Source organism: Gekko japonicus, unplaced genomic scaffold, assembly GCF_001447785.1.
Source record: "Gekko japonicus isolate JY-2015 unplaced genomic scaffold, Gekko_japonicus_V1.1 scaffold57, whole genome shotgun sequence".
Classification (NCBI taxonomy): domain Eukaryota; kingdom Metazoa; phylum Chordata; class Lepidosauria; order Squamata; family Gekkonidae; genus Gekko; species Gekko japonicus.
Window position 1 is genome coordinate 1,187,269 of NW_015160208.1, and position 27,508 is coordinate 1,214,776.

Here is a 27,508-nt window from a genome sequence, read left to right on the forward strand (position 1 = left end):
CCGCCTCTCCCCCCCCTCGCCAGTCCCCGGCCGGCGAGAGAAGGCCGCGGCCTCCTCTCCCCCGCCTCTCCCCCCCAACACTCCTCTTTTACTTCCTTCCTATCTGTCTGGGTAGACCTGGCCTTTGGAGACCAGGTCTACCCACCCCAATCCACTATGTGGGTAGACCTGGCCTCCGGTGACCAGGTCTACCAACCCCCTTCCACTATCTTCGTAGGCCTGGCCTCTGGAGACCAGGTCTACCCAACCCCTTTCACCGTATTGGTAGACCTGGGCTCTGGAGACCAGGTCTACCCACCACAAACCACTATGTGGGTAGACCTGGCGTCTGGAGACCAGGTCTACCCAACCCCTTCCACTATACTGGTAGACCTGGCCTCTGGAGAACAGGACTACCCACCCCATTCCACTATCAGGACCGTTGTGCCACTGAATAGGCCAGGTCTACTACTGTGGTGGGATGCGGTGGGTAAACTTCCAGAGACCAGGTCTACCAATACAGTGGAATGGAGTGGGTAGGCCTGTTCTCCAGACACCAGGTCTACCAATACACTGGAATATGGTGGCTAGACCTGTTCTCTCCATGGCCCACCCACCAACCCTACCTTTCTAGGGCCCGTTGTATTCCTCCTCAACGGGCTTTACGGCTAGTGATGATATAAAGTGATTGAGGTTAGTATTTTTGGTTATTTCACTATATATGCAAGGGTATTGATGTTAGAAATTAGTGTGGTAGTTAACAGGAATTACTAAAGTAAAAGGTAGGGTAATTGGCAGGTGATTGTATGATTTGAGTATGCTATCTCAAAAGTAGAAAAAACCAAGTGATATAAATAGAAATATAGGGGTGATTTACTTAACAATCTATTTTGAGAAATGGAGTTATAGCAGAAATATCTCAGTTGAAAAGTATTATGATCAGAATAACTAGTGAGGTGAAGTAATGGAAATCTCTTTTAGGAATTTATAACTCATTTAGGTATAAGTAAAGTATATGATTAATGTGATGTGCGAAGAAAGCATTTGCAATGTGGATTTGTTTGTTGTCTTATATGTTTGTGTGTGACTAAGCATTAAAATCCAATAAATATATTATAAAAAATAAAAATAAAAGCATCTTCCATTTTCTCCTTGTAGATGGATCGTCTCTTCCCATAGTTTTTAAATTGCAGAATGTTCAGATTTGATGCTTTCCCTATTTTCCCCCAGTCAAATCTGTGAGAAGCTGCTGCTTGAAACTAATTCTGTGAAAGGTCTATAACTAATTGTTGGCTGCCTTCATGCTAGGTTGTCCTCTGCAAACAAATTTGCTGCTTGCCCTGTTCCCTTCTACCCCATTCATACCCCATTCATTCATAGTCTCAGAGGGTAGCAGTAAATGTGAATCAAGTAGCACCTTTGATACCAAGATTTTTTGGGTATAAGCGTTCAAGAGGGAAAGTGTTTTTCGTCAGATTGTCGCATATGTCACATGTGGTAGACTTGCTCATCTCAAGATCTGATGCATCCGTAGGCATAGGTATGTCTTGTTGGGATGTGGACAAGCAATGAAAGATGCAGCTGTTCCACCTCTGATGAGCATTTGAACCCTTCCGTGGTGGTGGAGGGCAGCTGCAGAGTGGAGTTCCATCTGCAAAATATCTTTCCGATACCTCTTTCCTGGGCGAGTGGCAAGATAGTCACTGCCGCTTTTCAGGCATTGGTGCCTATTCCCTCATATCTCCTACAGGTAACTTTCTCCCCCCCCCCCCGACATTACGTCTAAGTCTGTTCTGATACACAGTGATTCCACTTGATCTACTATGCCTTTGAAGAGGGAAAGGACAAAACAGAGGCTTTATTTATGCCTTAATGACCCCTTTTCTGCCTCCCTGCTGACTTCTGTGCCACCTTTTGGCCAGCCATCCTGGCGTGGTTTGCACCATGGTTCTCCCAGCACCTGTATTAGTGACATCGTTGACATGCAGACCTGGTTCTGTGTAAAGCCCTTGCAGTGACAATTACAGTGATTAACTAAGTAAAAATAATACATCAGAGTTTAATTAAATCTCCTTCACTGTCAGCCAACAATCCATTTGCTCGTCTCTCTGCCAGTACCTTTTTTTCATTTGGAGCTTGGCAGCTCTGGCTGCTTGAGCGAGGCAAATGTGCCTGATGCCCACATTGTTTATCTGTTATTACTGTGTATCTGCTCAGCTGATCGCACACACACCCATACCACATAAATTACTGATACTTCCACAGGTATCTTAAATCAAAATGCTATATGTGTGTCTTCAGAGCAAGCAATGAAGCTTATGCTATAATGACCAGTAACTCTATATTTCTGCAATGTTTATAAGCCAGAAAACCTCCCAAATTCTGTAACCAAATTCTGCAATCCGTCGTGCAAAGTAACTTTGTTGTTTACATTTTTGTAATCTTTCCAATTCTTCTCGCAGAATTATAGGGCAGGGATTATTGTGGTAAGTGTGGAAGAGATGAATAGTAGGGCATTGGAGAACCAATATATTGGGCCAGGATGCATGTAGTGGGAGTGCAGGGCAGTGCCTGGAGAAGTCCTGCTTCTGATAGTTGTGATACCTCTAGCCTGTAGCTGTGTTTATGAGTCACTAGCACACATTGTTCCCTTGTTTTTACGCTTCCCCACCACCTGAGGACACTGGGAAGCTTTTTGTGGTTCCAGGTGCGATCCAAGATTGCATCTGACGTAGCATTCTGTGTAAGATACCTAGATGGGATGCAGTCAGGTGCATGTACATTTAAGCTTCCAGAACATAGCTGACGGCATCGTGTATTCCTGTAGCCATGTACTTCCACACCACTCTTGTTCAGCAACTGCTACACGCCCTCAGGTGCTGGGAGGGCTACACACGCTTCTCCCCCCACACACACACCAAATGTCTGTGAACATTTTTGTTGTCTAGTTGACTGTAGCAGAAGCTATATCAAATTACAGTGTTTATCTAGAATTCCTATATGGGAAGAGGCTTTTACTATACAGAGGCCCAGCTAAACCCTGATGGAAAGTTTCTACAGATCTGTATGCAGTTGTTTGTTGTTCCAGTGGATAAAACTGCTGAGACAGCAGCTCCCAGGTTTCCAGAACCTTTATATCTGATTTAGTAACCTTAGTAAGCAAAGTATCCATATTTCTCCATTATAGAAGGGGGGAGAAACAAATTGTTACAAAGAAAGTAGTTGCCCAATGTTGACTCTCACTTGTAAACTGGATATTGGTTTATTTGGTTTTTTAAACATTTGATACACTGGAGATTTATATGTTATGGTACAATCCAGAGTCAAGTATGTGGGATTCCTTTTGAATCAAGGCAGCTGGAGTTTATTTTTACTGTGCCTTGGCCCCATTGACACACGTAAGCTCACTTATTTTTCACTTTAGGGAACACAAAGCAAAGCATGATTTAAATGAGGTGTAATCATAAGACCATAAGGGAAGCCCATGTTGGATCAGGCCAATGGCCCATCCAGTCCAACACTCTGTGTCTCACAGTGGCCAAAAATACCAGGTGCCACCAGGAGGTCCACCAGTAGTGCAATGCACTCGGGCTTTTGTAGTCATGATGAGGAAGCCTCTGCCCATGGATGGTCGAGCTTCCCAACTTCACAGAAGGTCTACACAGTGGGAAGAAGGGTCTCTGGCTGCTGTTGGCTGTGTGTTTAGGTGACAAAGGGACAGGGAAGGCAGATGGTCTTTGGAGAAAAAAGGGGTGGAAGGCCCCTGGAAAAGGAAGAGACGGGGGGCCTGAGAAGATAATAGGCAACTACACAACAAAAGCCAGGCTGGGATAAGAACTGGTCCAAAAGAATGAGAAGTTAAGGGTAGAAGTTAGAGGAGGGGGAGGGAAAACTGGGAGAGGGAACATGTACGTGGCCAGGAGCTGCACAGATGAAGACTATTGGTTTAAAATATCTAGCTAAGCTTTGGCTGCAGGCCTCTAGTTTTTTGGGGGGGAGTTTTGTTACATATCTTTCTCTTTCCATTCTTCCTTTTTTTTTTGTACTTTGCATTAAGGGATCTAATAAATTCTTTGTACCAGATCATATTATGGATCGGTTTGGGCGTTCTGGTCATTAGTACCTACACTACCTTATCAGCAGTGGAAGATACCCCTGCAAAAATAGAAGCTGTGGAACCAGGCAAGCTGCCAGAAGGGATAAAGAACATACTGGATCCAGACTCTGTCAGAATCTCAGGTATGTATTCGGATCCTGGCCTCGCCTGACTCCAAAAGGACCGAATCAAATGTCTTCAGGTATTTTTGTACCATGTCAGACAAATCCACGCCAAACCACAAACCAAACCAAAAAGAGAGGGCATGTTTCCACAAAGATTGAAGGCTGTCCTTTCATGTTTTTCCTTGGGGATTGTCTTTGAAATGTACAAGATGGGGCACCAGCATGTTTTTTGGTCCTTTTGTGGGGGAGATTTGCTAGGTAGAGTGGCCCAGCTTATACTGCCCTCTGGTGAACATGTTAGGAACTGCACAGTCCCCTTTCAGCAAAGCCTCTCTGTATGAACACTCCTCTTGAGATGGCACTGTCCAGGCCACCTGTATGAAAGACACCAGCACCCAAACACTCTGCTGTTTCCTGCCTCTCATCAATACCAGTTCCAAAAACCAATAATTAATAATAATAAACAAAGAATTCATTTATAGACAAAAAAATAAACCATTTATATGCCCTGATTATGAATTGGTGTTGTATGAATAATTTTGCTTAGGATTTGGAGATTGTATAAATGGTTTAATTTTTTGTCTATAAATGAATTATTTGTTTATTATTATTAATTATTGGTTTTTGGAATTGGTATTGATGCCACGCACAGTTAATTTCTGTGTGTTCACCTATATACTGTGTGTTTCACTATTATATTGGGTTTCCAGCCTCTCTACTGATGTATTTTCCAAGGTTTCAGTGGTGACCCACTCGTCATGTTCGAAGAAGTATGTAGATTTATGGGAGCCTGCTCCCCCCCCCCTCTTTTCTCTGTATCTGGGATATAAATTTGGGGTTAGTTTCAACCCTGACAAAAGCCTGTGATGACGCCTCGGCTCTGTTGCCTGGTTTGCATTATTGTTTGTTTGTTTGTTTGCTAAGGCAGTGGATGGCATGGTGACCTAGCCTGCCTTGCTGCAGCTGCAGCCCCACCTCCCAGGCCCCTGCAGGCAGGTGTCTTCTGACCCTCTGCTGGCCCTTTGCTCAGGCCAGGTCCCATTCCCATGTGCTTATCTCCCCCGCCCCTTTCCCACCTATTATGTGTGAGAGTGCCTTCAAGTATCCTTGCGGAGGCTAAGGATGGAAGCAGGTAAAGGCAGGCCCGTATTCCCTCGGAGGTGTCCGTTGTGGCCCTGCTGTGGTTTGGAGCATTTCTGAGTGGCTAGAGCCCTGGCCAGTAAGATTCACTCTTGGGTTTCACTCACCAATGCAGCCGCTGGCCTTTCACACACCTCTTGCTATCCGTGGCTTCTGAACACCTTTCCTGTCCCCAGAACATGCAGTGTCCAGGGTGAAGGGGTGCAGTTGGAATGGCTGTGTAAGGCCTTCTGTGATGGCCTTTTTGAGGTAAGAGCGCAGCCCTGGAGAAGGGAATACCTGGTCAGAATTTAATTGGGGAGGGTCCATGGTTCAGTGGTGGGGAGTTGTGTGTAGGAGAGCCCAGGTTCAATCTCTGGCACCGGTTAAAAGATTTTTGTTAACAGTTGTTGGCAAAAGGCCTTTCCCTGCCAAAGACCACGGAGAGCTACTGTCCATCAGAGGAGAAAACACTGCAATGGATAGGTCAGTGGTCCGACTAGGGGAAAGGCAGCTTCATAGGTTTAATTAATCCCGTTGAATCGGAGAATCTTATATCGTTTCAGAGCATTTGTGGCTCTCAAGAGGCTCTCTCTGGTTTATGTGCCTAAATTACTTTTTAAAAATTGCAACAGATTTCTTGGGGTCTGCTCCACTCTCCTTTTCTCTGTATTTTGCTTTCCGAGGGGGGAAAAAACTGGGAAGCATCCTCACTGCAGCACAGTGAATCTGGGACTCAGTCTTGCACATGCCTGGCTTTTGCCAAGTGTTGGCTGGCATTGACACTTGGTGTCTCTTGTAAGGTGCTAAGGATCCCAGTTTACGCATGTTTAAAAAGTTGCTTGCCTTCATAGTAGCAGCAATACGTTTAGAAAATATACCAAGAAATTCCCCCCCCCCCTTTTCTCATTTTTTAAAACACAATTTTTAGGATTTTTGTCAGTTTTAGCTAAAAATTCAAAGGGCTGGATCAAGTATGTCAGGTTTTAAGATACCCAGTTCAGCATAAGGATATGGTGGTATAGGGATAGCATGTGCACCGACTGTACCTAGATATCTTCCAGACTCATAAAACTGGTGTGCAGATTGTTAGTTATATGCAGTTGAAATATAAAAATTAGCTATAGCCTTCCAGTTCTTGGTATATTTATGATGTAGCCCTGAGAGCTGAAAAGGTGTCCATTCTTGGATTATTGCAAAATAGCTGCCTTGGAGGGAGACAAATCACGCCCTTTGTTTGTGGAGAACAGCCATGTAATCCCTTTCCCCCGTGTGCATCGACATGCATATGAGCACCAAAATCTGCCAGCTTTCCTTCTAATTTTTATCTACATTGCAGACTGCTGTGATAGCTCTCCCAGTTCTCAGGCCCTGCAACACTTTCATCCCTTAATTTGAGTTTCTCCCCTGCTGTTTATGCCGTGAGTGAATGTCGTTCATAGACACGTGGATATGGCAGAAGAATGGGGTTAATACTCTCTCCAAAGTAGGTGTCCCATTTACTGAGTGTGATGTGTAAGCCCTTCCCAAAGTTGGGATCCCAAAATCTTATTCTGCAAAACAGAATAAGTTTGTTCTGTGTGAAATTTCCCCACCCTTTCCTAATTTAGCAGTGAGTATTGAATCTTTTCCCAGAAGGCCCAGGTTGGAAATCTGGCATGCCTGTGGTGAGACGGGGTTCTGTAACTGAGCTACAGCCACCAAGAACGTCCCATGCCCTTGTTGACTGTCCCTGGTGCAGGAACAGTGTTGCTCAGAGGGCACCCTTAGTCGATCTCGGCAGTCATAAGTCTTCAGGCTCTGTGGATTAGAACTAACACCCTGCAATGCATCTGGAACAGAATAGGGAGCCAGTGCAGACAGCAGAACCTCCATGTAATGTGCTGTTGCAGCCTGCCTGTTAAGAGGCAAGGTAAAAGTAAAGGTTCCCTTGCTCGACAGCCAGTCGAATCCGACTCTAGGGTTGCGGTGCTCATCTCCGTTTCAAAGCCGAAGAGCCAGTGCTGTCCGAAGACGTTTCCGTGGTCATGTGGCTGGCATGACTAAACACCAAGGCGGACGGAACGCTGTTACCTTCCCACCGAAGTGGTGCCTATTTATCTACTTGCAATTTCTTGCTTTCGAACTGCTAGGTTGGCAGGAGCTGGAACTAGAAACGGGAGCTCCCTCCGTCATGCGGCACACTCGGGTCTCGAACTGCTGACCTACCGACCTTCCACAGCCTGCAGTTCAGCGTCTTATCCACTTGAGCCACCGCAGCTCCTGTTACAAGATTTTGCTGATGCAGAATTGCAGTGTTAAGAGGTAAGTCACTGCAATTCTGCATCAGCAAAATCTTGTAAATAGATTGAAGAAGAAGAGATTGGATTTATACCCCACCCTTCACTACCCAAAGGAGTCTCAGAGCAGTTTACAATCTCCTTTCCCTTCCCCTCCCCACAACAGACACCCTGTGAGGTAGGTGGGGCGGAGAGAGCTCTGACGGAAACTGCTTGTACGATAACAGCTCTGAAAGAACTTGTGACTGACCCAAGGTCACACCAGCAGCTGCATGTGGAGGCGTGGGAAATCAAACCTGGTTCTCCCAGATTAGAGTCCGCATCCCTAACCTCTACACCAAACTGCAAGGGCAGACACACGTACACCATATTGCAGTAGTCTAATCCTGAGGAGACAGAAGCAGGGATGACAGTCACCGGCTCCTAATTTAATAGAAAGGACCTCAGTCTTCTCAAGAAGTACCATGAGCGGAGTGTCCCCCTGGGTTCACTGGGGCCTCACTTATCAAAACTCTCTCATTCGCATATGGTAGGAAACAGAATGAAGAATTGCCTATGAAGGAAGTACAACAGTAAAGCAAAATCACAAGGCATGATGGGAGTGACATGGAACCACAGTTGGTCACAGACCACTTGTTTCCAGTGCTTCCGTTCTCCGTACCTCGTGAGACTGACTGCCAAGGAATCCTGCAGTCTGGAATGACACCCTTCGCCCTCTTACAGCTGATTCTTCAGGAGGGGCTGGCTTTCACCCAGCAGCTGCATCCTGTCATTCAAAGCATGTATGGACTGCAGGGTTGCCGGGCTCTCACCAGCGCACCCTCCTTCAGCCCCCACATCTGTTTCTTATTTCTTGCACGAGCCTCTTGCGGAAACACATGGCTTTTCTTGTCAGGCAGTGTGCAGTTTGTTTTTTAGTGTTTTCCTGATTGTGAGCCCCCCCTCCCCCTCCTGGCCACCTCCACCCCCCTTTAATTAAAGGATTGGCTTGTTGAGGCAATCCCTGCAACGACACTGTGCCTTTCCCCATTCTGGTTTGCTGTATGCCTCTTGCCTGTCAGCATACACTAGGAGGGTCTTTTTTTATTGGCTTCTTTGATGTTGCAGAGCCCAGAACTGTACAGACTTTCATTAAAAACCCTGCCCCATGGGTCCAGGGATTATGAATATTAGAACGCTGCCCTTTTATGTGAACACGTATTGACCAGCGAACTTTGAATAGTGTTTTCACTAACGACACCCAAGTGCCCATTACGCCCCCATCTGTATTGCTGAGGGTTTACTGTCAGCTGCTCTTTGGGAAAGGTATAAAACCCCTTTCAGAAAGGCTCTGCCATTACACACAGTGCATACGGATGTTAAAAGGTTGCTAAGCTGCCTTTGAAAGCACACGAAGGCAATTATCCATTTTTTTTTTTTTAAAAAAAATCTAATTAGGCAATTTCTTTCTGCTTTTGAAAGATATCTTCCCATCCCCCAGAAGGTCTCCCTGGGCGGATTAAGATTTTGTAATATTTTTTCAGCTCCTTACTTGAACATCATTGCTTGGGGGGTTTCCCCCCTTCTTCCTCTACTCCCACCCCTCTGCGCCTGTATCAAAGACCTGATTCACGTTATTTCTGTCCCAAGCAGTTCCAGAGTCATTTAAGCAAGCCAAGCCCTGGATGCAGCGCCGCTGTGCCGTTTTGGATCCCTCCACTCAGATTCGCTGTTTGTACGTGTGATGAGACCTGGCTGTCACTTGGTGTCTTGCGCAGGCTGCTGGCCTCTCTCACTCATGGCCATCATCTTCAGTTATCAGTCAGAGCCTGCAGTCCTGGCATCTGTGTTGCTTGCTGGCCAAAGGGGGTTTAGAGGGAGGAATACGGGGGGATGCAGCATGTGCTTCTGAGGTCACATCACATTTTGGATACACCTGCCTTCTCCCCCCCCCCGCCCCCCGCCCCTGCTGCTGAGTTATTCTTTAGAAGAGAATCCAAGGCTGTGTCTGGAACGTGGATGATGTGCTGTTCCTCCCTTAGCTTCTCATAGCTGCAGGAACAGCTTGGCTCACTGGAGCACTCCCTAGCGCTTTGGGAGAGCAGTCTTTTAATAGCTCCTGCGACACAGAAAAAGGAGCTATTGTCCTGCTGTCCTTTTTTTGGAGGGGGGGGGGTTCGGTTTTACAGCCTGTGTATCAGGAGAAAGCAGTGAACTACTTTCCCTGGTGCCATTCAGTAACCTTGTGAAAAGCTATTGTGGTTACAGTCTACAGATCTTGGGAAGGTCCTTCTCCTTATTCTGACTGGTCAAGCACAGGCAGATCCATCTGCAATCCCCCTTTTTGTGAGATCTGTGTAATGCGGTTTGAGTTTGGGTTGTTGGCCCACACACCATCAAGGATCTGGGCCAGCCAAGCAGCATTACATGATGACCTTCCTGAGCCTACTAGGGGTCAGAATCTGGAAAAGTGCTCCACTGTGGATGTTCCCCCCCCCCTCACTCCTGGCTCTAGGTTGCATGTCAGATGACTGCCACCTAGGCTTGGGGTTGGTGCTGGGAAAGCCCTTGCATAAGCAGCATCAAACTGCTGGATCCTGTCAGACATACCCAACACTTCCTATCTTATGAACCAGAAGTAGCAGTTGATGTACTCTGTAGTATCTCTACATAATTTCTTTTTTACTGAATGCATCCAATTCCCACCTACTTTCAGGTGATTGCCTTTGGTAGACATTGGATGTTCCACATTCTTTTTCTGGCATTCCTTGCCCCCCCCCCCAGTGTGTGTGCCAATATCTTTATCACCTTGTCTTGGCTGCGTCTCAGTAGTTAACAGCTCATGTTGACATTGTTCCAGGTTGCACCATCCAGAACTGTTGGAACTGCTGAAATTTTAATTTTTATAGGTTGGAGGGTTTTTTGCTAACTATTGGCAGTCTCATGTTTGTGCTCACACATGCAAAGACTTGGCTGTGGGGTGTTTTGTTTAAAGCTGCTTGTCCTAATTTGAGTAGGTCTTTCTCTCCTTCCAGTGTCTAAGAAGCACTGAAGATAACAATGAAATGCAGCCACCAATGGCATAAGCACTGGGCAGGATCAGTGCCTTGTGTTTACACTGGTAAAAGCTCTTGAGGGGAAGATGTTTCTTCCCCTCCTCCCTGCCAAAATTGTTTGGGTTTTTAAAAATTTTTGTCTGTTATGTAGGGGCTGGCTTGCTTGCTTGAGTACTTCAAGTTTATTTTTCAAAAAGTCTCCTCTGTGCCATACATCCCTGGGGGCATTAGGGGCCCCTTTGATCTCTTAATCCCTCTGCCAGGACCCCATCTGAATGGTCTGCTACTAGTTTCAGTGTACCTTTAGTATAGGTTAATATTCCCATCTTCTGTGAGCACATTGAGCTGGTGGGTGGAACTTTAACAGCACAGAAGCATGTGGATAGATGATCTCCTTTCCCCCAAATCTGTGCTGAGTGAAATATGTATAAAATTTAATCCTTGGGAAAAATGTGAATAGCAGCGACAGTGGTCATTGAGAGGTGACACTATCAAAATCTGGGAGATATTTTTTACAGCAGACATGCCTGCACTGATGTCTCTTTTAGGAACGTATCAGGTCTTTATGGAACTACTCTTAGTCTAGCGATAGCAGTGGAGGTAGATATTCAAAACAGAACCCATTTGCAGCTGTAATCTCCCTCTAGTGGAAAGAAATGCTGTATCTTACCTACACTTTTAAACTGCTGCCCTTTCCCCCAAGGAGCTCAGGGTGGTGTTTGTAGTTCTCCCCTCTTCCATTTTATCCTCCTCACCACAATTGTGCGAGGTAGGGCTGGGCTCAGAGAGTGCTGGTCACCCAGTGAGCTTCTCTGTTGAGTGGGGATATGAACTCGACTCTTCTCCATTCTGTTTTGACACTCTGACCACTGTACTATGCTCAGTTGTGTCCAGTTGGCAATCGAAAGTGTGACTCTAGGCTGACCAAGGCAGCAGAGTTCTGCCAAACCTCGTTTTGAGACACACACTTCAATCTCTGACACATGTCCTGATGTTTTAGATCCTTTGGGATTCACATTATAAGGCTGGGTAAATGTATGTTTCCTCACACACACACACCCATTTACCAAGTTTCTCCTGACCCTAAAATACTTTGCACTGCAAATGATGATCTGCTTATCATCCTGGCCACGGCCATTGCCTTAATTCTCCCCCCACACACACACACATGTGTTCTGTTGCTTCCCGGTTTTATGAAGAATGATCAGTTTTGAGCTGGAGGGAGGTTTTAATTATTTATTTAAAAATTTCCACTACACAAGAGTTTTCCCAGCTAACATCTCGCTGATGCTCTTCAAGTTGTGCACCAGGCAAGAGCTCACACACCACAACAAGCAAAGTTTTGACCTTATTAAGCCAAAGAAATAACAACAGGAAACAGAAAGGAAAGGGAAAAGAAGCCTTTCCAGGAACAAACAGAACCAAAAACCTTTTTTTGCTCTCTGACCTCTAGCCAGCAGCATAACAGGGTCTGCTTTTGTCACCTGGGGAGATGTTGACCTGGTGGGGCTGCTTGCATACATTCTGCAGTCGTACAGGCCCCAAAGAGGGACATTTTATCACGTGTCTCCCTCCGAATTAGAACTGGCTGTAATGCGGCAGGTGTGGTGGGCAAAAGTTAGTGCAAAGCCGTGTTTTTCTGGGCGCATGGCTGCTCTCCTAGTCAGATTCTTGGAGAGGGGGTAGGAAAAGCTTTTAGGGTTGCTAATGATGAGATTTTATTACAGCCCAGAGAGACTGATAGTGTACCATTAAAAACAAAAGTGGATGCTTCAGAAACCTGTGAGAAATGTCCCTTCCTCACCCATGTCCTAATGCAGGCAGGGGAGTCCGATTAGCTTGGGTTGGCTCTGTGCACACCATTGTTCAGTCATCAGGGCTTGGGCTTCCTCCCAATGTTGGGACCCCCCCCCCTTTGCCTGCCCAACTCTTTAGCTCCAAGATATTTTTTTTCTTGTTGTTTTTGTAAGCCAAGAAGCTTTTACTGCCTCTTCGCCTTTTCCTGTTAAGCCCAGCACCCCTCATAAAACATTAAGAGGCACAGCATTACTGTAACATTATCCAAAGGGACCACAAGGGTGACTCTACAGTTTCAGCGATTATTACACATCCTGGGCAAAATGGTTCTCTGCAAACCACATACAGCCCCTTATAGATTTCCAAGCAGCATGAGAGGCCATTAATTCACGCCCTGATGATGAACTTAATTTTGCTTCCTGCTGAGAAAATGACGGCTTAGAGGCAACTCTGTCTTATTACAGAGTGGAGATTTTTATCTCTTTCTCCCCTTTTGTTTTGCACTGTGTGTGTGTAATATAAATTTGCAGCTTGCTGGCCAACCTTGAGTCAGCCCTTACTGTGGAGGACCCTCTTCTAGGAATTTGACTGTCTCCCAAAGACCTTGGGTCTTTCCCTTCCTCTGGAATGTTGGACAGCCAACAGGTTTATTTTGTATCAGTTCCTTGGCTAAACTGCAGCCGGACCGTGAAAAATAGAAAAGATACTGCACATTTTGTGTTTCTTTTCCCTTTCTATTCTCTTCTGATAAGTTGGGAGTCTCTGTGGTGTTAATTTATTAATGCCACAGTTGTGTTTATCAGCCTGGAATGTAACGAGCAAGCTTATATCTAAACCTCTGGCTTTGCAGCTGCAATGTAAGCGTCTCCAAAGTTGGACCTAATCAGGATTTGGGGGAGGAGGGAGGAGCGGAGAACATCTTTGCAGTCAGCACGGGTGCCAACATTCCAGGCAGGTTAGTTAACTTGATATTTGCTCCAATCTGCTCTTGTTTGTAAATGTTACGATGGTGGAAGAAAACTTGGAAAGTTGTTGGCAGTACCTGTTTCATATGTGATGTTTTTCTAAGATGGGTGAAGGTGGTGGTGGGGGGGGACAGACACTGCTGCATTTGCAAATGATGTGCTGCGTAGAAGTTGGCACAGCCATAGTAGCAGTTTACAGCAGCTTCCAAACGTGTACATGTAATTAAAGGATGACAGGGTGTTTTCATACATGGTGGCATCTGTAATAAGAAAAGTGTCCTGTGCAAAGTGGTCCTCATCCCTTGAGACTTACTGAGCCATGGCTTCCTGAGATAAGAGAGCCAGGCTCCTGTTCTCTGCATGACCTCTGCTTCCGCCCTATGACTTCCCGTGCCTGTCCTCTTGCCAGTCACTTCTGTTGCAGTCCAGACATTGTTGTACTTTCACCAGCTTTATGTTGAGTAGGCAGGGGAGGAAAGCTGACAAACTGCTTGACCAGAAGAAAGTATGGAAATGCAGCCATTTGAGCTCTATTTGCATAACGTATTCTGACTGCTGAAGTTGGGCTTTCAGGTTGAAGAAAGCAGAGTGCTTTAGAAGAGCCTTAGAGGTCCTCTTTCTGCAGTTCCATGGGGAATGTGAGCTGAGTTTCTGCTTAACACAACAGAGCATGCAAGAGGTATGACCTGCAGCATCTGACACCTTGTGGTGGGGGAGGCTGATGTTATTACTTCACCCCTTGACCTACAGTATGTTAACAGAGGCCTTGACTTGGAGCCAGGGTTTAAATCTCTAGGATCTCCTGCAGCAGAAGGGCACTGTGCTCTAGGGCAAAGATTCACCCATGTTCTGGGCAAGTTGCCATGCCAGGCTCCAGTCCTGGAGCATTTCTTCTGTTTCACAACTCCCCTGAGTCGTGTGCAGCTGAAATTGCAGCGTTCTTCCACTGTGCAGTTACAAAGCCCTCTAGAAGGATCAATGGCAAATCGTGCTGGTCTCACATAAGAGCAAAAAGAGGTTGGGAAAACATCTACAGAGGCGGGATATTGCACAAAATATTTTGGGCTTGCTCCTGTAGTGTGCGAGTCTTGTGCGTATGGGGACGCCTGTTGCCTCTTTTATAGCTCTTCATGGCTGCCGTGAAAGCTGCTGCGTATCAAGGGTGGCCGAACTGCCTGTTTTTTCTGCTCTAAGCAGTGAAGTCGGGATCTCTTGAGTAACTCATGCTGGGCTCCGAAAAGTCAGTCATCTTCAGATTCTGCCTGTGTCACCTGACCCACAAGCTCTTTCCAGGCTGGTTTTGCTGATTTAGCCTTGCCAAGGGGCCAGTAGTGTTGCAGACAATACCCCGGCGATCCTGAAGCCACACCATTCTGGACAATTTCTAGCTATCTTGTATATTTTTGGTTCCTCTCATCCATTTTGTTAGCATCTGGAACTCTGTAAGGGTAAAGATACGATTCCAGACTGCAGAGCAGAGAGAGCAGCCACAGCAGTCTGTTCCTCCGAGCAAGCAGCCTTTCCACTGTGTGCCTTGCCAGATACTTTCCCCCTTATTGTGCCATGGCTTTGACCACTGATTCCTGTTGCCTAAGGCCTAGTTCTCTATGAGGTGGCACAACTGTATCTGAGCTGTGAGGGCTGAAGTAGAAAGGCCTCCTATGAAAACGTCTTGTCTAATTATCATGAGACCTGGCAAAATTTAAAGGGGGGGGGGGTTATGGGGAGTGCTCAATTATGTGAATCCCCCAGACACAAGTAGCTACCTCAGTGAGACAGCAAGAAATCAGATATAGCCTCTCTCCCTATTTTCTTTTAAACTTAAAGCAGTCATGGGGGAGGGAATCACGTTGGGAGGGAGTGTTGAGGGAGGGATGCTTAACTTTTTTCCTCGTGCCATTTTCTTCATTTAGATCTCTGTAGTCTGTGCCTCGTGGTGCCTGTATGCTTTCCCCTGTGGTACATATAGCAGCTGCAATGGAGGGGGCAATTTAGACCATGAAAAGCCCTGTTGTTGTTTTTAAAAAAGTTCCCTCCCAGTGCCACAGCCCTGGTTTCTCCCCATACCAATGATTGCTTTTCACTTCCCCCCCAAAAAAGTTCACTGGAGTTCAATCACAGGCCTCTCCCTCTGTCAGTTGACTCTTACAAGCGGGTCAACCAGGATCTCTGCAAATAGACAGGATATGAGTACTTTTTATAATTCCTTGCCCCCTCTCATGGCTAGCAGAATCAGAATAAATTATGCAAAAAGAGCTCCTATATGATTTGTTTACTGGGTTGTGCACCCATGCTAGGACCAAGTGCAGGCTGGCACATTTGCTGTGGCACCTCTAGAACAGAACCTATGGACAGGGACTGTCTGGTTGGACCTCACTGTGCTAGAATTAAAAAGTTTTTCCAATTAGACTTCAGAGTCATTGCCACAACCTTTCGAGCTCCAAATACTTTGGACCAGGATAGCCAAAGGAATGGTGTGTTCCCAAATGAAAATGCTCATCTTTTGGTAATAAATTCAGAAGCACATTACCAGGTGTTTCCGCCCCGTTTCTGAAGTTAAACTGGTGTTGACTTGGGTGAGGACCTTTTCTATGGAAATTCCCATCCCACAGATGTCTGAATCGTGCCTTATCTGTTAGCTTTCAGGCACCAAGTTAAGACATTTTTATTCTTCCAGGCATTTGATGGTTGAGTTGTTTTCATATTGCTTACTGTCTTTGTGTTGCTCTGCCAGTTTTTGATAATTTTTGTTTAACTTCTGTTTTAAAGCTTTTGGGTTTTTTACTGTTTATCTTATTTTGCTAGCTGCCTTGAAGCTTTTTAAAGTTGAAAGGTGGGTTAGACATTGTTAATATCATTAAAAGTTTGCTTCATGTGGTTTATGCCTGTTGTAGAATCCAGCTTTCTTGGCATAGAACTCACGCCACAGCAATCAGTGCACGTGTAGTCAAGTATCTTCGTATATGCATGCATCCACAAACACATCTCTGTCCATTTCCTTAGGGATGAGGGAGAAGGAACCAGATTCCCTCTTACAAACAAAGCCCCGTTTTTCTATATCTCTTCCCCATCTATTTGCATTATTTTATCCCACTCTGCCTTCACACCGCTCACAACAGCATGCGCTATCCTCCCCCTCCCCCGTTTTATCCAGACCACAAAGTAGGTTGGACTGAGAGAGAGTGACTGATGCAAGTCACCCATTGAGGTGCGTAAGCTGAGAGGGGATTTGAACTTTGGCTTACCTTTCCCTAGTCCTGACACTAACCATTATTCCAAAACCAAGCAAAGGTTAGTGAAAAGGAGGGCCAATATTAAAACCTTTCCATAAAAGATAAAAAGAGGTACATGTATTTATTAATAATAATAACAAATTTTAAAACATATATAGAGGCCTTCTTTGAAAAGCACTGCTTTTTACTTATGAATGCTGTGGCAACACAATCAAAGAAGGAAATTTTTGGACCACAAGTTTATAATCACTGGGCTAGTGAATGCACTTTAAAGGTCTTATGTGCATATTTACCTTGTGCCTGGTGATTTTACTTTTGAACAATTTACTTTATGGTCCTCATTGAATCTATACTTTGTATATATTTCTGATTGTGTTTATGTGAAAATAATTATTAACCATCTTGCCACATATGTATGACCTCTGAGGAAGGCCTATTTGGCCGAAACGCGTAAGGTCAACTTTGTAAGCCCTTGATATTGTTATATTTTATATACACTGGTTGTAAATGGGCCTCTATATATGTTTTAAAATTTGTTATTATTATTAATAAATACATGTACCGCTTTTTAATCTTTTATGGAAAGGTTTTAATATTGGTTTTCACTAACCTTTGCTTGGTTTTGGAGTTCATTGTTAGGTTCAGTGTTTTCCCCCCCTTGGTTTCTACTAACCATTACTCCACATTGCTTGACTTCCTCTTGTACCTGGGCCAGCTTTTCCATCACCCCAGAGGCTCGTGGCACCCTCGCGGGTGTTTCCTGCCTCCTCCCTTCCTCTCCAAGTGCCTTCTGCCTCCTGGAGAGCACCTCCCCCTGTGAGGGAGGGCAGCCGTAGGCAGAGTTGATTCTCAGGAGGAGGAGAGTGAGAATGGGACAAGGTGGAGGGAGGTGTTCATGAAAGTGTGAAAATGACTATTTCAGACTTAACTGTGCAGGAAGTACTTGGTGTGATTTCAGCTTCCCGAAGTGAGGGAACAGTTTGAGCTGCTCTGTTTCTCTTGCAAAGAAACTTCCGTCAGGCTCCTCCATAATAGAGGACCCTAGTAATGTAGGAAACAAGATCTCATCTGTTTGCTCTTTCCCGACATCTCCGTTGTAAAAATATCCGCTGCTTTCATGGGACAACACTGGAGGGTGTAGTGAGGCAGTGGTTCGGCAAGAGCCGCTGCCAGTAAGGTGGCTGTGCCCCACATGCTTCCCTGCCTCTAGAGAGCAGGCAGGGACACTCTCCCACTTGCTTGAAAGTAGGATGTCATTCATTGGAAAAGCCTGAAGCTCTGTCCTCCTTTGTTCAACCATCTAGTCTGTTCTTTGCCCAGGTCTCTTCAAGAGATGTTGTTGCTTCTGTAGAAGGAGATGGAAATGAGGAGGCTCTTATCTGCTGCTTCTCTGCCATGGCCTTCCGGACTCTTTTGGTCCTTTCCCTCCTCGTTGCCTTTTCTAGATTCTCTCACCTGCAGCCTCTGCCCTTTCCTTGCAGCCGACCCCCTAATATGTTCACTCTTGCTTGTTATCCCTACCAGGGAAATGAATGCCTTTGGCCTTGCATGTGTGATAGTCCCACCCTTGCTATGGAATGCAAATAAGCAAGAGCAATGCTGCCATCTAGTGGCCACATGTCCCCAAACTGCGGTATTAGTTTTGAAGGGTGCATCGAAGAGGGAAATCTGTGATCGGATTTCCCTGATGTTTATTCTTTTTTCAAATGAAATGCGGCTGCAGGGAGAAGAGGTGCTGGGGAAGGGGCTGCTTAACCCTTTCCTTGGACCTTGTTCGTCTCTCCTTCAGGATGCAGTTTGCCCCATAGCAGCTTAGGGAAGTGTGATTTACATTGGGCAACAGTATTGTTGTGGGTAAAGGATTTCAACCCTAGCACCACAATGCAAATCAAATTGATAGCTGAATTTCGTTTTTTTTAAAGAGAGGGTGGGAGAGCCAGGTGTAGTTCTCCTATATAATATGTAGATGGTGTCCATGCTTTTCAGACCAGAACCTAGCAGTGGAAAAAGTGGGTGATAACCGTGACAAGCCCAGAGCAGAGAATGAGAAAGAAGAAATGGAACAGCCGCAGATCAGGGTTCCCATTGATGTCCCCAAGAGAGATGAGAAGGAAAAACTGAAGGAGGAAGTGCAGCTGGACCGGCCTGATCAAGGTAGTATTGCGTTACGATTGGGAGTTCTGAAGGTGGAGAACACACTGGTGGCCTCCGCAAGGAGATTAAGCCAATTCTACATGTCTTCCTGTTTCTAGTTCTTGTTTACTTTAGTCTACAGCCAGATAAAAGATTGCAAGTCCCATTGGTCTCCTTTCTTCCCCTGTAGGCATTGCTCTCCCTGTAGGAGAAGCCCACCGCCATGAGCCACCAGTGCCACATGATAAGGTGGTGGTGGATGAGGGTCAGGACCATGAGGAGCCTGAAGAAGAGAAACATCCACCAGCCCACAAGGATGTCGTGGTAGAGGGGAAACCTGTGCTGGAGAAGGAGCAGGCACAGCCTAAGCCAGTTCCTGAACAAGCAAAGGAAGACAGTGCCCAGGAAAAGTTAAAGGAACATCCTGTGAAAGACCCCAAGCCCGTGCCAGAGGTGGCTGCACATGAGGATGAGCGGCCCCCTTACAAAGACTTGGAACTGGACAGTCACAATAGGAGGAGAGACAAGGCTGTGGATGTGAAGGACAGTGCCAAGGAAGGAGTGAAATCTGTTGAGAAGGAGAATGAACCTGGTACGTTTTTCAACTGTCCTTCTGCTCCTGGAGAAATTTGTTTATTCCTTGGGCTGCCGAGATTTTGTGATTCCATGCTAAAATACAAAGAGTTGCAGTATTTGGCTTAGGTCATGGAATTCTTGCCATACCACTGGCTACAGGTGCACTTTCATTCTTGAGCCAGGCCCATCCTGAGCTTCTGAAGGCACAGCCAGGTTCCTGCAGCCAGGAGAGTCTTAAAAGTCATTCCCCAATGAGCAGCCAGCTCCTTCTCGCTGCCTGGCCTGTGACCTTTCAACTCCAGTGCCTCTCGTGTACCGGATTCTTGCCCTGCTTCTTACTATCCCATTCCTTTGCTTAAGAAAAAATAAAATCAAGCCTTCTCTTACAGTGCAACGTCACAGTTTCTACATCCCAAGTGAAGTAAACAGACATTGCTTCTGTAACAATGCCATTTATAAAATATGTATTTTTATGCAAGGGGGTTTAGAATCTTTCAGTAAACAATTCTTGGGGGGGGGGGCTCTTGTTTTCGTTTGCAGCCCAAGTTTCCTTATAACTAGCAGTGTGTGATTGCTGGGGTTGCCAACCTCCAGGTGGGGCCTGGAGATATCCTGGAATTAGAATTCATTTCCAGGTGACAGGATCAGTTCCCCTGGAGAAAATGGCTGCTTTGGAGGTTGAGCTCTATGGCGTTCCAACCCAATGAGGCCCTCCCCCTCCCCAAACCCTGCCCTTCTCAGGTTGCAGCCCCAAATGTCCAAGTATTTCCTGGAGTTGGCAACTCTAGTAGTTGCACAGCTTCTTGTGGAAAAGCAAGACAGTGAATCTCCTAGCAGGGTCAGATCCTGTGATATCTGTTGCACAGTTGTTTGCTTGCATCTGGTGCTGTGTCTTGAGTTTGAAAGTGCTCGACAGATGTCACATTGTTAAGTGCCCCCTGCAGAAGTTCTGTAGGGGCTGGACTTGTATTTTATTCAGTTTGAGCAGCAAGCCCTAGTTTGTTCCCAGCAGGCTCTAATGGTGTTAAATATGTTTATGCCTACTCCTGCAGACGTCAGATTGGACAGGAACTGCATACGGAGCTGAGGGCAAGGCAGGGGGAAGCCGAGAACACCTCTCACTTTTCTTGCTTCATCCAGTGACAGCTGTCTATCCCTCATTTGCAGGTGAAAAGGAAGAGCCACTGCCACCAGAGCAGCCAGAACCTGCCCAACCTGAGCAGAGGGAAATCCGTAATATAGAGGAGGATGCAGACAACAAGCTAGAGGGTAAGTTCTGTCCTTGGAAGCAGGTGCAAGCACCACAGTTTCCCACTTGCTTCCCTGTTTGCGCATATGCCCACCTCAAACTGCAGAGTTCTGTGTTAGAAGGAACAACTGAATCAAGACTCCTGTGCTGCAAGCAGAGAGGTCATCTTGCCCTGATGTTTCGGAGACTGTAATCGGAGGCTGTGGCCAGCTGGGCACCACAGTCCCATCACACCTCTAAACCTCTAGCCCCACAGTCCCATCACACCTCTAGCCAGTTTGGTGTAGTGGTTAGGTGTGCGGACTCTAATCTGAGAGAACCGGGTTGATTCCCTACTCCTCCACTTACACCTGCTGGATGACCTTGGGCAAGCCATAGTTCTGGCACAGCTGTTCTTGAAAAAGAGCCGTTTCTGTCAGAGCTCTCTCAGCCCCACCCACCTCACAGGGTGTGTGTTGTGGGGAGAGGGAGGGAAAGGAGTTTGTAAGCCGCTCTGAGACTCCTCTGGGTAATGAAGGGTGGGGTATAAATCCAATCTTTTTACTTCTTCTTCTAAACCAGTTGTGAGAGCAATAGCACTTCCAGGGGAAGGTGCCAGGCTCCATAAGGGCCTCTTGCTTGTAATGGAGAGGAGACCAGACTTCTTCCCAGCTTGCACTGAAAGGTGTGTCCTCCGTAGGCCAAAACAGGCAGTACCTCTTGTGGTTGCCTGGAAAGGGCTGCTCTTCTTCCTTGACTATAATGTTTCTTTGTCCTGAGTTCTGGCTCGTGTTTTTTCACTCTCTGCCTCCATCCCCCTTCCCCTCCACTTTTACCTACAGTTCGTTAAAGGCCACCAAGGCAAAGATGGCTGTTGAGCCGCACGGGCTCTTTCTTGCTCCACCAAAATGCACTGCCTCAGGCTCTGTCAGTCCCAAGGTCCCTGCTTGATGACATCATAGAGGCCTGATGCTAGAGAGACAGGCTTCCTAGAAACCAGTTTCTTTTCCACCAACTGTCTTGCATTGAAGTCTCTAACCTGAAAGAGGTTCTCTGCAGAGGACCTCCTTATGCCTTCTGGGAAGGATTTTTCCATTTCAGCAGTCCAAACCCTGCCTGCACTTGGAGCTAATTCCAAAACCAACTGGGTAATCTTTGGTCAGACCTGTGTGTGCAGCTCACAGCTTTAGTGGTGATTACCTTTACATTTAATCCCTCAAAAGCAAGTAATGCTATGAGTCTCTGTAGGTTGAACAGTACTCTCTTTTGCTCTTGAAACAGAGTTTTTGGAAATTATGAGGACTTTCAACAAAGCAAGATCCATGATAGTCTATGGGGCGCTCATGTTCTAGAATAAGAGAGGTTCCTTTCCCTAGAATGGCCAGGAGTTTTCATCGTTGCAGGAGCCCTGAGGGTTAATGGCAGTATTATGTGCTGAGTGTGTTGGGAAAGAAAGCTAATGTTGGATCAGGCCAATGGCCCATCCAGTCCAACACTCTGTCACACAGTGGCCAAAAATACCAGGTGCCATCAGGAGGTCCACCAGTGGGGCCAGGACACTAGAAGTCCTCTCACTGTTGCCCCCCTCCCCAAGCACCAAGAATACAGTGCATCACTTGCCCCAACCTGAGAGTTCCTACCTATACCTTGTGGCTAATAGCCACTGATGGACCTCTGCTCCATATGCTTATCTAATTCCCTCTTGAAGCCATCCATGCTTGAAGCCGCCGCCACCTCCTGTGGCAGTGAATTCCATGTGTAAATCACTCTTTGGGTGAAGAAGTACTTCCTTTTATCTGTTCTAAGCCGACTGCTCAGCAATTTCACTGAGTGCCCACGAGTTCTTGTATTGTGAGAAAGGGAGAAAAGTACTTCTTTCTCTACCTGCTCTATCCCATGCATAAACTTATAAACCTCGATCATGTCACCCCTCAGCCGTCATTTCTCCAAGCTAAAGCGCCCCAAGCGCTTTAAACTTTCTTCATAGGGAAAGTGTTCCAACCCTTTTATCATTCGAGTTGCCCTTTTCTGCACTTTTTCCAACGCTATAATATCTTTTTTGAGGTGTGTTGACCAGAACTGTACACAGTACTCCAAATGAGGTTGCACAATCAATTTATGCAGGGGCATTATGATACTGGCTTATTTGTTTTCAATTCCTTTCCTAATAATCCCCAGCATAGCGTTGGGCTTTTTTATTGCAGTCACACACTGTCTCGACATTTTCACTGAGTTATGTACTACGACTCCAAGATCTCTCTCTTGGTTAGTCTCTGCCAGTTCGGACCCCATCACTGTGTATTTATATTTTGGATTTTTGGTTCCAATTTGCATCACTTTGCACTTGGCCACATTGAACCCCATTTGCCACGTTGATGCCCACTCGCCCATCCTCAACAGATCCCTTTGGAGTGCCTCACAATCCTCCCTGGTTGTCACCACCCTGAACAACTTTGTGTCATCTGCAAATTTAGCCACTTCACTGTTTACTCCCAACTCCAGATCATTAATGAACAAGTTAAAAAGCATTGGACTGAGTACTGATCCCTGCGGTACCCCACTGCTTAGCACCCTCCACTGAGAAAATTTCCCATTTATACTCACTCTCTGTTTTCTATTAATTAGCCAGTTTTTGATCCACAAAAGGACTTGTCCTTTTATCCCATGACTATTGAACTTATTTAAAGGTAAATAAAACATATCTTTAAACACTTGCAAAGTGCCCCGTTGAGAAGCTGCATGTACACACCCATGATAAGAGAGTGTAGGCTTGGCTTCCAAACGAAGTTGAGCTCCTGTATCTCGCATATGAAAATTAAAGCCATACCACATGGCATTAGTGAACAAATCCATGCATTTTAGGGCAACACATGCCTGTTGCGAAACACACACTCATCAAATGCACACATTTCAAATGTTATATAGAAACATGTCTTTTCCTTACCCCCCCAGACGAATTTCTTTACCTGATTATATCAGCCTCATAGGCCAAGATAAGTTTAATTTGAGACAGGGCCCAGGAGAGTTTAGTATTAGAGTCTGCTTTCAGTGCTATGGTTCTATTCTAGAAATATGAAATAACTTCTGACCAGGTGTAGAGCACCTTTCCCCAATGAGTAGTCGCAGTCATACTCCATGGGATACTTTATGGGATCTTCTAGGTTTGAGAGTGATTGGGTAGCAGTCACTCTAGCATCCGGAGAGGGTTGAGATCACACAGTTTTAATTCTAGAAATCTACTGATAAACCTTCCCTGAAACAGTCTCACAAGAGGGGGGAGGGGGGCAATACAGAGCAGGCAGCAAAGCCAGCGCCTTCCTTGCCTTTCACAGAGCACCCACAACCTGTCTTGTTGCCCGCAAGGGTGGATGGGTTTGTACCATGCCTTGTTCCCACAGCTGGTCTCATGCCCATTTTTCTAAAAAAAAAAATTAGACAACCTAGTATGACAGGAGCCACCTCCCTCAACAAATTTGAACCATCCATGCATGGTGAAAGCCAGTTCTCCAAGACACTCGTTTGAATAACAGGTTAATGAGCAGGAACATGGGAGCACTACCTGTTAGAAAACTGATCTCTCAGTTCTTTTAGCCAAGTAGAAATGGGAGTATTGCTGCAGGGGAACAAGATATGCAAACTAAACCTGGATCAGACGTGGCCTAATACACAGTTCAGTCTCAGGCTGCTGGGAGGAGGTGCTTGTAGAATGAGCCGTGTGATTACTCAGATGGCCTCTTAACTCTTTGGACTGCAGCTGGACAACAAATCCTTCCCATTGGTCACTGCCAGTGAGGAGTGGATGTTGGCTGTCATCTTGCAGCCAAGGTGCAGCTACTGTGTATGCCTTAGCAGAGAGGATGGAAAGTAGGAGGAGCCTAAGAAGCAGATGGTAGGCAGTCCAGATTCTAGCTGCAAAGCTGGGGGTAGACAACAGCAGACCCACTAAATAGAACTTGTCCAAAGAGAGGAAGCAGGCTGTCATGTGACTCATTCTGCAGCCTCCCCCCCCCCTTTGCCAGGTTAAGTTTGAGCTGAAGATGCATTTGGAGATCAAAAACACAGTGCTGCAGATCTTCGACGTGGTCTCTGTGCTTCACACCCATGGGATCTAGTGCGCACGCACTGGATTGATCGGCATTGTAGCAAGCTCTTTAACGGATTTTCGTGCCCAGTCCCTCAGGCATGCACAGGAACCCCACCGCGCATGCCCAGAGAGGTGGGCGCGGACATCCCGCCAGTTCCTTTCTTACCGCCGCATTGGAAAGACCTCTTTCTTTGTCAGTCTGATCAGTTCGCGTGTTTTGGCTTTTTGCCTCACGGCTCTTTGGATTTTTTCCCCTCAGTTCATTCTTTTTCTTCGTTGTTCTTTCAAAAACTTTTTAAAAAACTTTATTTTCTGCTGAGGGGGAGGTTGCCGCTTTACCTCAGTCGGGCCTTCGGGCTACCCCCCCCCCTCTTTCTTCTTCACTTTGGTTTTTATGGAGAAGTGGGACTTTTTTAATAGGTGCAAGGGTTGCGGTAGTAAACTTGCTCCTCCTGACCGTCGTACCCTTTGCATACTTTGTCTTGGAGAGTCTCATTGACCCGAATCTTGTCGCCACTGTGCTCGGTTTTCAAACCAGACCCGGAAAAACAGAGCTGCGTGCCATAAAGTGGCCCTGCTTGAGTCGGCCCTACATCCTTCCTCAGCGATGGATGCTGAGAAACCATCTACCTCAACAGCTCCAGCATCAAGGCCTGCCTCAGATATCGGCCAACCGACGCCGAAGCTTCCGGCATCGAAGACGCAATCCTCCGCTTCCACACCGGTGAAAAAGAAGTTCAGGCCAAGTAAGGAGCAAACGTCCACAAAGAAGGGCTCTTCCAAACCCCTTAAGTCAGCAAAGAAGGGGAAAGTAGTGATGGCTGCACTGGGTGATGCCCCTAAAGTGCCTCCCGCTCCAACAACAGTATCGATACCGGAGGCCCAACCCCCTCCACCGATACCGACCATCCATGTCTTGGACTCCCCTGTCAACCAAATGGAGCGTCCTTACTCCGACATCGAAACGGTAGAGCTCATAAGTCATCAAATGGATGCAGAGCCTTCTCTGTCTCCTTCCCCGTCGTCGATGGTATCGGAAGCTCCCGACATCGATCCACGTTGGCACAGATATGCTTCATGCGACACGCAGCGTCACCCTCCATGTCTGCACACTCAATCTGTCGATATCGACAACCAAGATTATACAGGCTCCTCTCAAAGACAGGCTGCCTCCAAGACGTCCACGGTCAAGAAGTCGATCCCCGCGAGTCTTCGTACCCCCGCCACCACCTCTGTCTTGGGATCAACGACAGATGAGGTATCTGTATGGGGCTTATCCACCATCCTTGCCATGGTTGACTCCGGCGGGCTATTCCTACTGGGATCGATATTCATCCCACTCTGCTCATAGATCGAGATCGCCCTACAGGTCGAGACCTTCAGCATCTCTCTCTCGTTCTCCTGCAGACGATCCTTCCCAGCATAACTTGGATCACAGTTGTCCTCCCAACCCTCAGGTAGTCCAAACCCCACTCGTTTCCACCCCTGTCGTTCCACCGAGACCTTTAACTGGTCAACAGGACACTCCTGTCCAAATGCCACACCAGGAGTCCTCCGATTCAATGGAAGACAATTCCGATACTGAAGCATCCAAGGCTCATACCTCCCCTGATCATAAGTCTCCTAATCAAGCTGTCGCTGATGATTTGCCCATCTCCCCATCCGACAATCTCACGTCATACACAGATCTTGTTAATAGAATGGCCCATTCCCTAGGCCTCTCTGTCTTTCAGCAACACCCGCAGGTGACGGATGCAATTTTTTGACATTGTCCAGCTCGATACATCTTCCACTCTGGCATTACCCATGTCCACTGTCCTTTTGCAAGCTACAAAGGCACCATGGGAGAAACCTTAGTCAGGGAGCATTACGTGTCAAAACCACTAACTATCTGGCCTGCATGAGCAGGTATCAATATACTCTCTGGGAAAGGTTCTCTGAACTATTGACCCACCTCCCAGAAGACAAGCTTCAGGCAGCTAGAGTCATTCAAAAGGAGGGCATGGTGTTGGCAAAGCAGCAGATCAACACTTCAAAGCATGCCCTAGATGCATCTTCCAGTACGATGGCCTCTGCTATAGCACTGCGGAGGCATTCCTGGCTCCGTAATACGACTCTCCCTTTGGATACCAGGTCTTATGTTGAAGATCTTCCGTTTGATGGCCTTGGCCTCTTCAACACCACTACTGATTCCACAATCCAAGAATTAGACAAGAGCATAATGGATTCTCGAGCTCTAGGAGTGTCACCCTCTGCGAGACAACAATACCGTCCCCGTACCTGGTCATGGTCTTGGCAGAGGCGTGCGCCAAATTGTCAGTCTCCAGACAGACAATGGAGACCTCGTACGTCTTCGGGAGGTAAAAAACCTCCCTACCAAAAACCGAGGTTTGGATCTGGGCAACAATCTTCTCGTACCAAACAGGTCAAACCCTCCAAGCAGAGCTTTTAACTTCCCTGTCACCGAGTCAATTCAAACCCGTCTATCACCCTTCCTTCATACTTGGTGTCACATCACCTCGGACGAATGGGTGCTCTCCATCTTGACCCGAGGCTACTGTATCCAATTCCACCAGAATCCCATTACTCCTGTCGTCGTCTCCACACCCCCTTCCCCACCTCTCCTGGAAGAGGTGTCCGTCCTTCTGCAGAAGGGAGCCATCGAGCAGGTACCACCACACCTCCATGGGACGGGATTTTATTCCTGATACTTCACAGTCCCGAAGAGAGATGGAGGTGTTCGACCCATTTTAGATCTAAGGGCACTGAACTGTTTTGTAACCTACCATCGCTTCCGCATGGTGTCCTTACAGCAGATTATGCCACTCCTACCGAAACACATCTGGATGGCCACCCTTG

General features: G+C 46.6%; 1 protein-coding gene across 1 annotated transcript in view; it reads left to right on the plus strand.

Annotated features, from left to right (window-relative positions):
* SLC38A10 (solute carrier family 38 member 10) overlaps positions 1 to 27,508 on the plus strand; it is a 90,386-nt gene that overhangs the window by 56,549 nt on the left and 6,329 nt on the right. The window contains exons 11-14 of the mRNA XM_015408758.1: positions 4,062 to 4,218; positions 18,615 to 18,782; positions 18,952 to 19,353; positions 20,505 to 20,606. Of these exons, the coding sequence (XP_015264244.1) occupies positions 4,062 to 4,218; positions 18,615 to 18,782; positions 18,952 to 19,353; positions 20,505 to 20,606 (829 nt within the window). The remainder of the gene's footprint in view (positions 1 to 4,061; positions 4,219 to 18,614; positions 18,783 to 18,951; positions 19,354 to 20,504; positions 20,607 to 27,508) is intronic.